Raw genomic sequence first — 15,973 nt, forward strand, 5'->3', positions numbered from 1 at the left:
ATTGAGCTCTGATATGCAAGACAGCACCACCAAGCAGCAGTTTTACACATCTTTTACCCAATTTCAAGACCCCTCTGACCATTGGACAGTACCTACAGCAAAAGTCATGTGGCAGGAAGCACCATGTTTTGCTTTCTCTGCCAAACACAACCACAGCAACCGTTTCCTTCAACTGTAGCTTCTGAATTTTCCATAACTGCAAGAAGCAGAGCCCCAGGACCATGACCTTCCCCCAGCAATCAGTGGGACTGAAGGGAAAGCTGGAACTGCAGCTGAGGAAGAGGAGAGCAGAGCAGGACCTACTCCCAGGGGTCCATTACTGTGCTGGTGAGAGGCTCTAACTGTTCTTTTGCAAATGCCTCCAGATTGACAGGCCTTGTGAGCTTTTACTATTAATTGATATAAAATGAAACATGACATTCTTGATCTACAAAGCTCTTCTTACAGATTTGTCACATGGTCAGAACTAAGGTCCAAGAAAGGCAAATCTTGCAAAATATGTCAAAACCATAAAAGGCTGACATATTTTTGCCCAGATTTTACCTTCATCATCTTGTGTACAATTCTTTTCCAAAGTGAAGTTGCAATGTGCTTCTGCTTTTAAGCTAGGAGGTATGTTAAGTGCACAATGAGGACTCACATTTTTGTGTGACAGAGAAATCAAAAGTGGTGATATTCAAATGTCTTGAGGGAGAATTCTTCTCTGACATCTAACATGCAATGATAAACTCACAAAAAGATACTTTGAAAACTTCACCTCTGAGAAATTCCTATTTTCCCTCATGGAAAGAAACAAATATCAGCTTTTGCTTGGAGTGACAGCAGCTTTTCCCAGCTGCATATTCTCACATGTAAAATATATTAGCCAATGATCTTTATGAGTTCACTAAATGTCAGGATCACTTCTTTTTATTACAGATCCTTTTCACCAGGTTTCTCACTGGAAGATCAGTGCTATACAGCTCAGAAAGGCTTTGGTTCTGTCTCCTCTGCAGCCCTCACCCAGCTGTGCTCCAAGGCACTGTCAGCAGCTCAGTGAAGAACCTGGACACTGCTGCTCAGTTCTGCCCATTCTTGTGCCAAACTCCATCCCAGTTATTCTTTTAGAGGAGGGCATGCTGGTTTCTAGTCTTTTTTGGCTGCAAACATCCTCCTCAACAAGTCAGAAAGCATAAGTTATTTGTTATTACTAATACATTTCATACTTTCAAAGATTTGTACTAAGCCATGACGATGAAGGTTGTCAAATCCACTCAAATGCTTCTTATTGGAAAATCAGGCCTGCATATCCATAGATCCTCCCCTCCTTCACCCACCCAAATTAAAGCTGTAATTCCTAAAGACAGCTGCTCCTCTACACCACCACACATTTAATATAGTTGTTATTAATAAAGTATGAACAATGTTTGCAGAAACATTAAAGAATCAGGTCAAGAACTCACTCTGAATACCAGTGTTATCAAATAAGCCAATCATCCAACTTTGAGTAATTAATGTCCTTGGTTTTGACTTGAAAGCCTCATTTTCAGCACATTCATAAGAGACAAATGCCCCATGCCAAAAGGAATGAGCATGAATTAACTCTTTTGGATGCCAGTTGCAGGAGGAAGAGGAAAATGCAATATTGGCAGGCTGGACACAGCACAGCACTTCTGATTGTAGGCTAAGTTTAGCTACAATGTGATGATTTCACCACATATAGTCAAGGATTTGATCTGTTCCCATCTGTGCATTATCAGAGTATCTAAACAATTGCCCTAATGCATTTGAAAACTTTAAAATATAAAAGGAAAACCAACAAAGCCGATGGTACTAATAAGAAACTGTGTTATACAACCTGTGTTCAACAGACTGAAAATGATCTTTCCCAAATCCAAGTGACATCTTTCTGAAGCTGAAAGTGAGAGATTACAGCTGGCTGAGCACTCACTGTACTGTACACTCATTTTAAAAGCTGCCATTGTAAAAGACCCTCCAGGCTTTATGTTGGTTCCTTTGCTCTCCTTATTAAGAGCTGCAAAGTTCCTCATATTTAACAGTAATTAGAGGGAGAGATGGAAAAAAATTAATGAGAGGGAGAGAGGTTTATTCTTCTAAAGAGAGGTTTATTCTTCTAAAGAGGTACAATAAGGTTAATAGCAAGACTATGGGCTATACATGCTATTTTTATTTCATCACCTCAAAACACAAGAAATATTTTCAACTGGAAAAAATTACAAGTATAAAATTTACTATTATCTTTACAAATCCTTTACAGGCTCTGTGTGTGACATCCTCTCCTTCCCTCCACCAGACAATTACGACACAGAAATAATCTCAGGACAGCAGTTGTAGAACTTGTCTGATGCGCTCGCACTTCCCCAGCAGGTTTGGGTCTTCTCCATCAGAACCATCAAATTCCTTCATAAAAGCTTCAGCTTTCTGTATAGTTTTGTCTCGTGCATTGCCCTGAAGCCCTTGCAGATAATCCAGTAAAATGGTGAAATACTTGTCTGGAACCTTGGAAGAAAAAACAAAAGGAAGGAAAACCAGGTTTATTTTCTCCCCTCTCAATATATATTCACAATCACGTCACAGCATCACCTGAAAGACAATTAGGAGAATGGCACGGGCTTTGGTGTTTGCCAAGGTCCAGCTTCAAGTGGAAATCCAAGTGGAAATGTTTCCTGCCAAAGTTCAAGCTGCCAGGAGGGATGGGTGGACCCTGGTGAGAGGACTGTCATGTGCTCAGATGGGCAAAGCATCTGAGAGGAAATGCTCAGCAGATGTGGAAACGCTGATCAGCAAATGCAAACACTGCCTGACAGGGAGCCCAAAGCTCTGAGGGTTGGTGGAAGAAAAAAACAAAACACATTAGCCAAACCTTCCTTTTGGAAGCACACATGTAAATCTTACTAAATTCAGTGAGAAGAGCATGCATATGTCTGAGGGAAGGATTTTGCTGGAATTCCCCGCACCCTTACCCAAAAAATTGTTTGCTGAGATATCACCCACCACTGCACACTTTGACAGAATGCTTATACAAAGGACTAGAATTTAATTTGAAAGACAAACTCAAATTCAGACATATGGAAATAATTTTTAAATCATGCTGAGTAAAACTGATAGGCTCTACCAACATGTCTAACATTAAAAGCACTTCAGTCATCTACAGTTGCATTATCCACATTTCACTCCCTTCCTAATTAACTAGTCAGAGATTAAGTTTTAGCTTATCTGGTACAACATACAATTTAAATGATCATATTAATCTTGACAATAATTTAGCAAGGACTTTGGAATGATTTATGCAGCATTTCATACTGAAGTACTTTCAAAAGGAATATGTGAACAGACCTACGCTGATCTTAACTTCATGTTGTGTGTCTGTGGAACAGGTTTCAGCCAATAACAGGATATTTTTTGCTGTGAATCATGAGATGTTAAAATGATCTCACCCTGCAAATATGTTTCTCCATGTTTAACTTTACACATATAACTTGACATGAGTTAAGTTAAACACATACGTAAGTATTTAAAGGATTCGAGACTAATTATTCGAGGGCGGTTTCGATTCTGCAAAGTATCAACATTTCAGAGAAGACAGAGCTTCAACAGACACTTAATTTACAACTTATTTCTCCATGGACATTTGGCAGCTGAACTTTGATCACTAAAACTTCTATCACTCCAAAAGAAGAGGAAGAAAGAATATTCCAACACTGCCTTCATCAACCAGGGGTATTACAAAGTAATAAATCAAAACTTAAGTCTGTGTTCAGCCTTGTAACTTGTACACTATAGAAAACCTTCTAATTCTTCACACAAACACTCTTGCATTAAAGAAACAATGCAGTTACAAAAGAAATATTAATTTTACAGTGACTAACACTGAAATGGATGATATATGAAGCGTTGCTATACTATACAAATCAAACACAGTGAAAAATATCTGTATTTTTGAAAGTTTTCACTCACAGTAAGCTGGCACTAGTAAGAGACGAACCCATTTAGACACAAACAATTCCAGTGTGACCGTGTTCTTTTAATGTAGATACTCAGTACTGATCTTTTAAAGTCAGCAACATTTCCATGTTTCAAACCTTGGCCAAATTATCTCTGTAATTTACAACTCTTGTTCTCAGAGCTCATGGCATAGACATACCTGTGGAAGTACAGTTATTATTATATCACTTAAGCAAACTGCTTGAGGGGGCAAATGAAAGCCTGCTCTAAATTTAGAAATCCTAGGTGTGCAGACTTAACATGAGGCTGCCTGAAGCCTAGAAAACATTTAGCATTTGGCCCTAAGGGTGTTCAAGTGTTCAAAAAGTCTGGCTTTTTTCCTTTAACATAACACAGCTCTGAGGTTTATTTCATCAGGAGCTCACAACACAGCACCCCGTGGGCAAGGTAAGATCATATTTCCTCCTGACTTACACAGACAGTAGAGCCATAGCAAGGACTGGAACCCACAAAGAAAGTTAATGAAATCCAAATTTTAATTCTTCAAACACAGTAGTACAAAAGCAGTAATTTCAGGGGTCTTGGTGAGGTTTTCCAAGGAAGAACACGATCCTTCTTCCAAGGTTAGTTCAAGGCTGGGTTGAAATTGGAGATCAAGATCTCCCAGCACGGCTCTGGAAGTCAAAGCCAGGCTTATGGGATTTTGTTATTATTCTTTTGTTAAACTGTTTTGACCTTGTTCTTGTTTCTTTTTCTCTCTCACACACCAATCTTGCCTCTGTCCTAATGTCCTAATATACACTGGAGCTGATTAATATGGAAATAATCCCAAGTGAAATAATTCCTGTCTTTGGGAAAAGGAGGGAAACACTAGGAAAGAGTACCAGGAAAAGAACAGTTCTCACTTTTAAATTATCCTCTTCAACTCTGTATTTTCAGACCTGGAGACCTGCAGACACTCACATATTTTGCAAAGCAAAGACAGATACCAGCAGAGAGAAGCTCAGCTCATTGATGCCAGGCTGCATTTTGGGTCACCTTCCAAGGAAGCTTCAGTCACCCCACCATGCCCTGAAGTCCAGAAGCTGAGGACTGATCTAGTAACTTCCTAAAAATGCTGTGCCAGATGATAAAGACCAACAAATAACCTAGTGTTTATTTAATCCTGGGTGCTGGACAAGTTACACACACCATAGGTACACAGGCCTGGCTTGGAAGCTGTCAGCCAGCCACCAGATGGATTTTAAAGGAGCCTAAAAAAACCATTTATCTAGCAAACAATTTTAAAACCTCAACTTATTTCTTACAGAAAGAGGCCTATCAGTACAGGAAACTCGATTCAGGCCTTTGCATGGCTCTTCAGTAGGCATCCAAGTGACACCATGAGATCAAAGATGTGGCTTAGGAAGGAAAGAAACTTATGTCTCCTTTTGTATGTTAGTCATGCTTGGATTACCAACAGATTTCATCCTGTAATGGACAGGAAGTTGAATAAAATATTCAAAAGATGCTGGGTGTGCCCTCCCTATGGTCCTGATGAAGAGACTTCATCATATGTTTAATTGTAAGCACTTGAGCAGTTCTACTAACTTCACTGAATCTGGATGCAGATGTTAATCATTCTCTGAAGCTCATATTCAATGCTCCTCTGATTATTAAACTACAAAATATGTGAATTTAAATAAATCAGAGCACTTCCATCAAAATTTTAAGAGGAAGTTTTGTTTCAGTGTTGTTGAGAAATAAGGAGTTAAACTGTGTTTTGATACATAAAACAAATGCTAAATTACAGTTCATTGTGTCCCTGCATCCCTGCATATATCAACACAAAACCAAAGTAAACAGGTAAAAAAAGTAAAAACATCCTTCTGCCTGCTAAACAATTTCTAGGTAGCTTTGAAGAGCATACACTGATTTTGAAGGGTTGATAAAGACTTTAAAGAGAGAAACGTAAAAAACAGAAGACACAGCAAACAACCCAGAACCCAAAATCAAATTTGTATTCTGCAACACATCTTTTTAAAGTATTTACACCATGTGAACATTTTTGCCTTCATGAAACTCTGTTGTTAATTATCTGGCTGTCTAAAAAGGTAACACCCAATGTCAGGTGATTGGCTTAAGAGCTGCTGACTAATTTGGGTCAGGACAATTGGTATGAGCAAATGTTCAAGTGCACACAAAAAAATCAGCAAAACTTAACTGAATGTCAACAAAATGAACCAATAAGTGAGGCACTGTGCAAATGGGCAGAGGTTTGTTCTATTGCACAACAAAATGAATGACCTGATACCCTCATTTGATACCATGATGGTCAGATACTTATTGGTAATTCAATTTATGTTGTTTTTTAAGTTATGAAATGAACAGATTTCAGTATGGATTCAAGCCTGGCTTCTGGTTATACTTTATGCTTTTCACAATCAACATCAGGTTTCACTTATATTTAAATGAAAGAGCTATTTTAACATCTTGGCAATATGGTTGTACATCTTCCATGGAGCCCAGAGATATCTGAAACAAAATGAGAACTGTGGTTTGCAGTATTGGGTTCCACATTAGGAAATTCAAATTAAGGATATGACTCAAATTCTCAGCAAACTCCAGATTTAAATAAATCATGAATCTGCTCTCCTTATGTTTGTTATACATCAAGTATAAAAATCCAGCATGCACAGGATAATGATCACCAACAAAATAAAAAGATCAATGACAAGCAATTAAAACGCTTCAGCATCTTAGTTAAAAACAAAGTAATTTGTAAGTTATTAAAAATTATGAGACAAGTGCATGGCTAGTACTCGGAAGTTTTGGTTAATAAAGAATAGCTATAACTAATGTATAATACTGTATCATATTTGTTCTGAGAAAAAGCAGCATGAATACAAACCTTCTCTTTATCATACATGTGCAGGAGAAGCCACGTCTGTCTTGTCTTTTGGAACTTCCATTCTTCTGGGTTTTTAGACCAGCTGCAGAAAATTAGGGGGGAAAAAATTGCTTAAATGGAATACTGTGATATCAAAACATTCTTAATTTAGAAAATATTCCCTACAAGGCTTCCAAGTGACTTTGTATGCATGACACGGAGTGTCATGGCACTGTGGGACAGATACTGGCACATATTTTGTACAGGGCCACCTGGATTCTCTGCAAAAAAATTATAGGAGATATTATAGCCAAGAAAGTTATAATTTTTCTTTAGAAAGCACTGATTCCTTGAAGTTAAATATCAAATCCCACCCCCCAGCTTTGGCCAGTCCTTTATGACAGGTCATTGCCCTCATTTGACCAGGACAACCCAAATCCTTACCCCTGCTGCAGGGCTAACTGGGAATTTGGGGAGGTGCAGGGGACAAGAATCAAGCTTGGGTTTCAGAAAGTTGCTGTTTCACAATTAACTGAAATTTATATGAAATTAAGCAGCCTCTGAAGGACTGGAAGGAGAGATTTGTGCTACAATGGTCACCTCAGCAATGGCTGCAGCCCATCACAGATGGCTGTTCTAAACAGACAAAATTCTTCCTTCAGGAGCAAATGTTTTAAGGCTTGGGCTTGTCTAAATGCGTGACTTAAATATTTATATTTATAGGCTAGAAAAATGGGGGGTTTATGTCTCTCTCTCATGAAGAATATTCAATACAGTTAAAAGTGAGAGGCTGAACAAATGATTAACATCTGCAAATGTTCGCTGGCTGTTTGGCAAACACATTTTCAATATACAAAATTTTAGCTGGGTTAAAATAGCACATTCATGTACATCTTGAGCATGTTTTTAAAACTGGTATATTCTGGTTAGAAAAGGCATTTATTTCTCTTAAAAAATGAGCAAACCAGTGAATCTATCTATAAAATGAAGATTACTTTTTAAAAGTAAGTGCTTGAAAATTAGTATTGTAACACGTACAAAATCTGACAATACACTAAAGTATCATTTGAAAAGAAAGAAAAAAATATAAGGAGAAAACCCAGAAACTTTCACATTTATTTGATTTTTCTCTAAAGAAAAGTAGGTCTCCAGAGGGTAGCATGCAAGATGCCATTAATGTTCCAGCTTGTTGTACCCAGCAATAGAGAGCACAGAAATCAGTTGAAAAGCCAGCTGGGTATGAGAATTAGTATTGTTTAAACACTGTCAAGTCTAATAAAGCAAAAGAGTCCTCATCTTTGGTGAATGCTGCACCAGCAAATATATTGTTCAGTCAATCCAATGAAAGAGAAAAAAATGAGACCACAAATTTGTATAGAAAGGTTTCATGGAAACCTCTGAAGAAAACCTAAAGAAAGAAATTATTGTCTTGATGTTCAAATTCAGAATAAAGGAAAAGAATCACAGCTCATTTGGGTTATCATCAGCTTAGTTATTAAAATAGCTTATAACCAAAATATAAGGTAAAAATTAGACAATTAACAGTAAATCAGGAAGGACAGACAAAACCAATAACCAAAATATATCATCTTTTACATGCTCGAGTTAAATCTACAGATGAGCTGATTTTGAGGCTTCTTTTGGAATAATAATATAGTAGCCAAATAAGTAGGCAGAAGTTTGCAAAACAGATATTGCACAAAAGCAGGAGGCTAAAAGGCTGACTGATACAAGTTATAGAATTAAATAAGAAACTATTATTATGGTGAAACCATCCCTTCTCCCATCACCACCAGCCTAGAACCCAAAACAAACTCGTAAAACAAAATCACACAACTCTTGGTGTCACTTGTCTTTGCATCAAGGTGCCCAGCTGGACAACAAGTGACACCACCTGAAGTGTGAGGAGCCAACAGAGAATGAAGTAAAAATGGCTTTTCTTGTGGGTGCAGTCTGTGGGGCCATCAGCAACCTGCTCATCTGTACCCACTGATTCTGTTTGCCAGGCAGAGAACACAGAAACTGCAACTTCTGCAGGAAGTCCTTCAAAACAAACAAAATAAAGCAATGACAGTGCTTTTTTAGCCTATTCTTTTATGAGGCTCATCCTCAAGAAGAAGGCAAGTTTAGAATTCTTTCCTACGTAAATAAAGCCTGGCAACAGTTCACATTACAGCCTTTGCAAGGTGACAAGAACAAGCTGAGTGACAGATCTGTGACTGCATCCCAGGAAAACAGTTCTTCTGCTAATGAAAACCTTTAACATATGTTTGTATTTCTCTAAACTCTTCTATGTATTTCAACATTTGTGATGATACCCATTGGTTGGACACACCATGGAGTACTCTGAATCGTCTACTCTGCTAATTTTATGTTCTATTACAATATCACCTGAGTGCTGTTGGCATTGCAACTTAAAAAATACAGCCTGATTTCACTTAATCTCCTATAAAACTATAGGATGTTTAAATATCTTTATTACCTAGTTTATAAACAACTGAGACCAACAAATGAGTGCACTATAAGGTTAATTGCTTTTATTAACCTATTACCAAAACCATATGCTCTCTTCTACATGTTAAGGTGACTCATTGTACTCCTGCATCCAAGACTCCATATGGACTTTCACTCCTGTGAATTCTCTTGCAGAAACAAACAAAAGTTTTAGTTTGTCTTCCTGAAAGTTTCTACTCTATATACACACAATAATTCATATAAACAACAACTACTTCAACATAATCAACTGCAGAAAGTACATTTACGTCCATTATAGCACCAGAGCCTCACAAGCCACTTCTTTTGTTTTGTGATCTGTCCTAGTAGAATTAAACACTACATTATTACAACAAGAAAAAATAGTATTTTCCTTAATAGCTATAGGTGTATCCTATTTGTCCAACGTTTTTAACTGGTACTCCCTCCATGGTTGTATCAACAATACCTGTTTCTTCCCCTTCAGGAAAATGGTTTTTCTCTTGACCTGAATTCCTATCAAACTGTGGGCAAAACACTCCTGATAATGGGTGCACAATCTTTAATGCAGACAACATGACAGCTGCTCCCCCAACAGTTATTAAAATAAAACTTCTCCACTGATTCCTATGATTATGACAGCTTTTTCCTACTCCTGTGACAGCTTTAAAATCTATGGAAAAGAATCACTCCACGACAAAGAGAGAGGAGTATCTCCTGTTATCAGGATGACATCATTAGTACATTCTTAGAAATGCTCGACTTCTAAAATGACAACTTCAACCCTTACAACACAAGAGAGGTTTCATTTTGCTGTTTACATGCAGATAAGCTTCCTTGACATACTGCAGCAGGAGAAAAGGCTTTTCCTTCAAGTGATCAAATATACAGAGCAAAACCAACCACATTACAGTTAAACCCCCTCTTTTTATAGACGATTGCAACCTCTTTCACAGTTTGAATTCATTTGGTAGCTTCTGGAATGATCTGTGTCAGGACCTGGTACAAACTATGGAATTGGAAGAAAAATATACATGTGTAAAACATGTATTTTTCCAGTGTGCCTCAGGCTAATTTTCAATATATTGTACAAACACTAATTACCTTCTTTACACAGCTAATGTTTGAATCTTTCTCATGAGCTCCAGCTCATTGAAAAAACACATTGGTTGACTTTAGTTAAAGAGAACTTAAATGTTAAATGGTCTTCCTAAATGGCCTTGAAATTGAATAGACAGAGGAAATTAAATAAATCAAGCAGCTTAGGAAATTTTACATTTGGGCTTTTGTTTTTTAGCAGGAGAGTCTTACGTGGAAAAGCTGTCCAAGATTCTCACTGGTCTATCTCATAAATGACTTTTAGTGTCTACAGTCGTCTTCCATAAATCTACTCCCAAAACATGGGAATTCAGGCAGTGGAAGGAGGCAAACAGAAGGCAACTGGGAGCGTGCAGGGCAGAGCCCTCGCTGGGGTGCCCTGGGAGAAGGAGATGGGGAAGGGAAAGCAGGCAAACTGGTTCCAGAAACACAGTATGAGAAAAACATTACTGTTACAAATTGGATTGAGGAAGTCAACACAATGCATCTGCTGAGACTACTGGCCAGGACAAAACTCTACAGAGCTGTCACAACTGGCAAATAATCACTGGGTGCAGAAAAGCTCAGTGCTGAGAATCAAGCATTTTACTGATTCAACTTGAAAAAATTATTGGGTGGGAGACAAGTCTCAAGAAACCAGAAAGATAGACAGGGATGTGACTGCTGACACCTTCCAGAGCACATGAGAGCACTGCTGTGTGCCAGATGCAAGGACACCTCATCTACATCACTGCTCCAGATGAGTGCCCTTGGCAGTGCAGCCCACCCTGGATACCTCATATCTATCCAAGGAAAAGCAGATTGCCACCAAATTTGGATTTCTCCAGCATACAGCGCAGGTTTAGCATCAGGGAATTAACTTGAAAGTTTTCTCCAGCCCTGAGGAGCAGCTCAGAGCACAGCCTCCTGCAGCCCTCCTGTGATTTATCCCATGTCTGACATTCCCAAGCTTCCCTCAAAGAAGGGACAGAGCCGTGGGTCTGGCCCATTGCACCAAAGTCAGGGCTCCACTGAAAAGATCTATGGAAAACATTAAAAGCAGCATTCTACAACACTACACAGAAATGGTCACATCCTTCCCACCTCATCCATCTGCCTACTTTTCTGTTTTGATACACAGTTATCCACCACTCTGCAACCTGTCCTTAAGGATCACCTGTGTCCTTCCACCCCAAGGAAGGCTGAACAGGAGTTATGGCACACAATTAAGGCTTGCAGGAATCAAGTTAGACCCTTTATTCCCCAAACTCTCTGCAAACAGCATCATTCCTGAGCTCACCACCCTACCCATAAAATGTGGATAACAGGTGTTTCCTCAATAAGGAACAACCATACTCCAAAAAATTCCCTTAAAGATATTTAAAGCCTTGCTGAAATGCTTGGCACTCAAGGGATGTGCTGGAATATTTCACAGTGCAATGCATACACAGCAGCCTCTTTAAAACCCCATGCACTGGGGTTTGAGGCAACTCACTGCCCTTATAAGGCCCGAATTTGGAAACTCTGAACGCTGTTATCAGGTCAGTCCAGAGGTGAGCCCAATGCACATATGGCCAACAGGTGAGCAGGGAATGCTGCACCTCAAAGAGGCTCCCTGGAACCCCTGGAAGCAGCATGGAGGGAGCAAAAATTTGGCATAAGCTCACTCTTGTGGGAGAAGAGCCATTTTATGGATGGAGGTTTTATATGGATATATAAAAAATATATGGATGTGGATGGAAGTTTAACATATGCCCTTATAGAGCATATAGTGAAATAGGAATAATAATTTTTTCTCCAGTTACAACATGTACAATTATTTAAAGGGAAATGTAAAAGTGTTTATTTTTATTGGGGGTATTCAGAGTTTCTTCTGTTTCTCTCAGGGGTATTTAAAATGGATTTACTTTTACAAAGATGTTTTTTGAATGTCTGGTGTTCCACACAAAACTGCATGCCCAGAAAGCTGCCTCATGGTGAACTTCATTGCTCAATGCAATGTAAGAAGAAATCTCAGTTCAAGTGAGTGTGATGCTGACTGTCCTCATTTGGAAAGAACAGCCAAAATTTAAATTCTAAATAGATTTTCTGAGACTGGACTGGAACAGCTGTAGTTAAAATCCTGGAAGCACAGACCTGTGGTAAGACCCAGTATTAGGCATAAGAGACAACTATAGCCTGTGTTTTTCTCATGTTATGGATGAGTCTGTTTATGTCCCAACTCCAATCCCTGAAAAAAGTTAATATATTTATGCTGATATTCTCAAATCCAGTTTGGAATCTAACTAAATTATGACTCAGATAAAGGTTTTTTCTTATTTTCCTGGAAGAAAGAAAAGACACTAATGGAGCTCGTTTGCCAAAAGAAAACTTTATAAAATTGTCAACAGATTTTAGAATCAGTGCCACATTTTTGGTTGAAAATCCTGGCACCAGTTTTCAATCTGTGGTTTAAAAACATTTTTTAATATATTCTTCCATCTGGTTTAGACACAGCATAATGACTATAGACTTGTGAAAAGGCAAGAGGAGGAAGTTTTTTTTAAATTTAGGAATCACACATGCAGGAAAAAATAAATGTGTTTTTAAGTGTCCCATTTTTGTCCTGATGTCCAGTATTAGGACAGATTGCATCTGATTGTATTCGTACACCAAACAGGTGACAGGATTTTCTTAGAAAGTATTTATGAAGTGAAAGGAAGGGGCCTTTGTGCCATAAGCCAAGTTTGATGAGATCTACATAAAATGTTTATCACAGCTTATCTTTTATTGTATGTACTTTTATCACCTACCATTATTTGTAAGGTTTTATATTATGTTTGCATCCTGCAGCTTCAGCCAAGCTAGAAATCCTCTTCCTCCCCCACCACAGGCTCTGTTCAAACATGAGACATTCCCTTGAAGAGCTTCAAGTATAAACAGATGAGACAAATGATTGGTGGGAAGAAAAACTGACCCAGAAAATTGTAACAATGCCTCAAAACCATGCAGCAGGTCGTGAGGAGAGCTCCTGTCTCTTACATCTGGTACCATACGCATGGGGTGCCTCGCTGTGATTCAGCTTCTCACAGGCACCAACCCACCTGCAAATGCCAAGAGCACTCAACCTTTACAATTTCTTTAAAAATTATTTCCCTGATACAGTTATTTAGTTGCTGGTATCTGCATTAGCCCACCTGCAGCAAAACTGTATTTTGATTTGAAAAAAAAAATATATATAGCAGTAATAATGTGCTGAGAACTTGCTGTTGTTTTCAGTAATAACAAAAAGGTCAGGCTTGAAAGCCCACAGCTACTATTACTGTATTTCTAAGCTAAATGTGCTTTTTATTTTACATACATTCATAAAAAGAACACAATGCAGGAGTTGAATTATCACAGAAGAAGAATAAAAAATAGAATTCGAGCCCTTCACAGCCAATCTGTTCTGCTCCTGCAAGGAATATACAACCAAGTGCGATCCCAAAGTCCCATCTCCTCTCCAGATGTCCATCTTTTCTTGCACTTAATTCTGGTCACACTGATGCCTGAACCAGAAATAAGGGAAAGGGAAAATGAAAACAACTGTTATGGCTCCCTCCCATGAAGAACATCCTGGGGGGTACGAGGAGATAAAGAGGGCCCCACACTCTGTATGAAAATCATGTAAGGAGCCAGCTGCACATTAAATCCTTTCCAAAAGTTGGCACAAGTCCATTTATATAAATGCTTTCTGAAGATCAGATGAGCGATATGCTACCAGACCCAGAAAAAACAAATATGGTCAATTCTCTTCTCCCTTACTGATACACCAAAAAATGTCCAACTGTGGTACAGAACACTCCTGCAAAGGCACAGATTCAAGCTGAGGAGCTCATTTTCATTGCTTTTAAAATTTTAAATCAGCTTCTAAAACTTTAAAGGTTCAAACAAACAACAAAACAAAAAAGTATGCCATCACAAAAAAACCCAAACAAACAAAACAAAACAACACAAAAAAACACCCAAACTGGGTTTATGTTTCCATAAAGATGGAAAGAAAGAAAAAGACAGACTTAAGAGAGGACTTAAGAGAGGACTTAAGAGAGCACTTAAGAGAGGACTTAAGAGAGCACTTAAGAGAGGACTTAAGAGAGGACTTAAGAGAGCACTTAAGAGAGGACTTAAGAGAGGACTTAAGAGACGAAAAGAAATAGGAAAAGAATGGCAAAGAGTAAAAAAATGAGAAGGGTTACAGTGAAAAAGAAAGAGGGTGAGAGTGAAAAAGAGGACAAAAGAATAGAGAAAAAAAAGAAGAGAAGCTGGAGAGAAAAAGAAATAAAGAGTAAAAGCATCAACTAGAGAGACAAATAAATAGTTAGAAATAGTGAAACAGAGAAACAGAAGAAAAGACATACAGGGAAATAGAGAAGCAGAGAGAGAGAGAGTTAGAAACAGTGAGAAACAGAAACAAAGTTAGGGACGGACAGAAATTACGTGACAGAAAGAAAACTAAGAGAAGAAGCAAAGGAAGAAATACAGTGGGGAAAAAAAAAATTACTAAACCACACCAAAAAAACACAGGACCCAAAGGGGGAAGGGGAGGGTTTTATTAATAAAACACAAAAAAATGTAGGAAAGTGTCATGGTTTTCCATATAGGGATGCTAAAAAATAATGCTGGGAGAGAAACAAACTTGATGTGAAACTTTATCTGTGAAAGTTTTTATGGAGGGATGAAGAAATGGCCACTTGGAGGAGGATTTGGATACTGAAGACTGTTGGCTGATTGGTTTTGCTTTGAACCAGCCAGGACACCCAAGAACCAATTTAGTGCTCATTACACTGAGCTGAAGGTTTGTGTTCCCAGTTCTGCACGGGCTGTTTCAGGAAGCCCTGAGGCTGCAGAGTGATGCTGGCACCCTGGGAAGGTGCCTAATCCAGCTGGGCCACTGATCAGCAGCACTGCTGCAAATGGGCTGCCCTTCTCTACCCAGATGTCTTCAATTTGTCACGTTGGGTGTTTCTGTGTGTTTTTTCTCTTTGCAAAAGCCTAAGGGATTTCCACAGCCAAGGGATTTCTGCAGTTCCAGAGTCCAGAGCAGCATTTCACTGTAACAAGGAAAAGCAATGCTCTCATTCTGCTGAGGAGATGCCAAATGCTGACCTGCACCAAATCCCAGAACCAGGCATATCTTTCCTTTCTGCCTCAGCATCCAGCAGTCCCAGCTGGCCTCTCCTCCCCACAAGATTCAAATCCTCTTCCTGCACCTTTCCCAGTGGGGTTTCTCCAGGTCTTTGAGGAACAGGAGCTGTTTAGAGGGTGGACCATGCTCTCAGTGAACCTGAGGGGTGAAACCCAGCCCAGCAGTCTGGAGGATGGCCAGGCAGGATGGGTGCCAGCAGCATCTGTGAACAAACACCACCAGGGTCCTCTCCTTGCCTGACAACCCTGACAAAGAACTGGCCTCAAATCAATCCCATCCCTTGTGGTACCCAGGAACCCCCTCATGCATCCTCCAGGAAAGGGGAAATTCTCCCTTCAAATGGAAGTTGAACCTTGAGCCTGTGCTGCAGGACTGGCCCTGTAACTCTTCTACAGAGCTGGCTTGTTCTGATGGCAATGTCCTGTAGGTATAGAACTGTCAAACTG

The 15,973-nt window shown here is 39.0% G+C and overlaps 1 protein-coding gene across 1 annotated transcript in view; it reads right to left on the reverse strand.

The window, feature by feature from the left end:
* Nucleotides 1-2,084: 2,084 nt before the first annotated feature.
* The window catches only part of C16H7orf50 (chromosome 16 C7orf50 homolog), a 31,443-nt gene continuing 17,554 nt past the window's right edge, over nucleotides 2,085-15,973 (reverse strand). The window contains exons 3-4 of the mRNA XM_053992052.1: nucleotides 6,836-6,917; nucleotides 2,085-2,499 (exon numbers count right to left, since the gene is read on the reverse strand). Of these exons, the coding sequence (XP_053848027.1) occupies nucleotides 2,317-2,499; nucleotides 6,836-6,917 (265 nt within the window). The 3' untranslated portion in view covers nucleotides 2,085-2,316. The remainder of the gene's footprint in view (nucleotides 2,500-6,835; nucleotides 6,918-15,973) is intronic.

This window comes from Vidua macroura, chromosome 16 (genome assembly GCF_024509145.1).
Source record: "Vidua macroura isolate BioBank_ID:100142 chromosome 16, ASM2450914v1, whole genome shotgun sequence".
Classification (NCBI taxonomy): domain Eukaryota; kingdom Metazoa; phylum Chordata; class Aves; order Passeriformes; family Viduidae; genus Vidua; species Vidua macroura.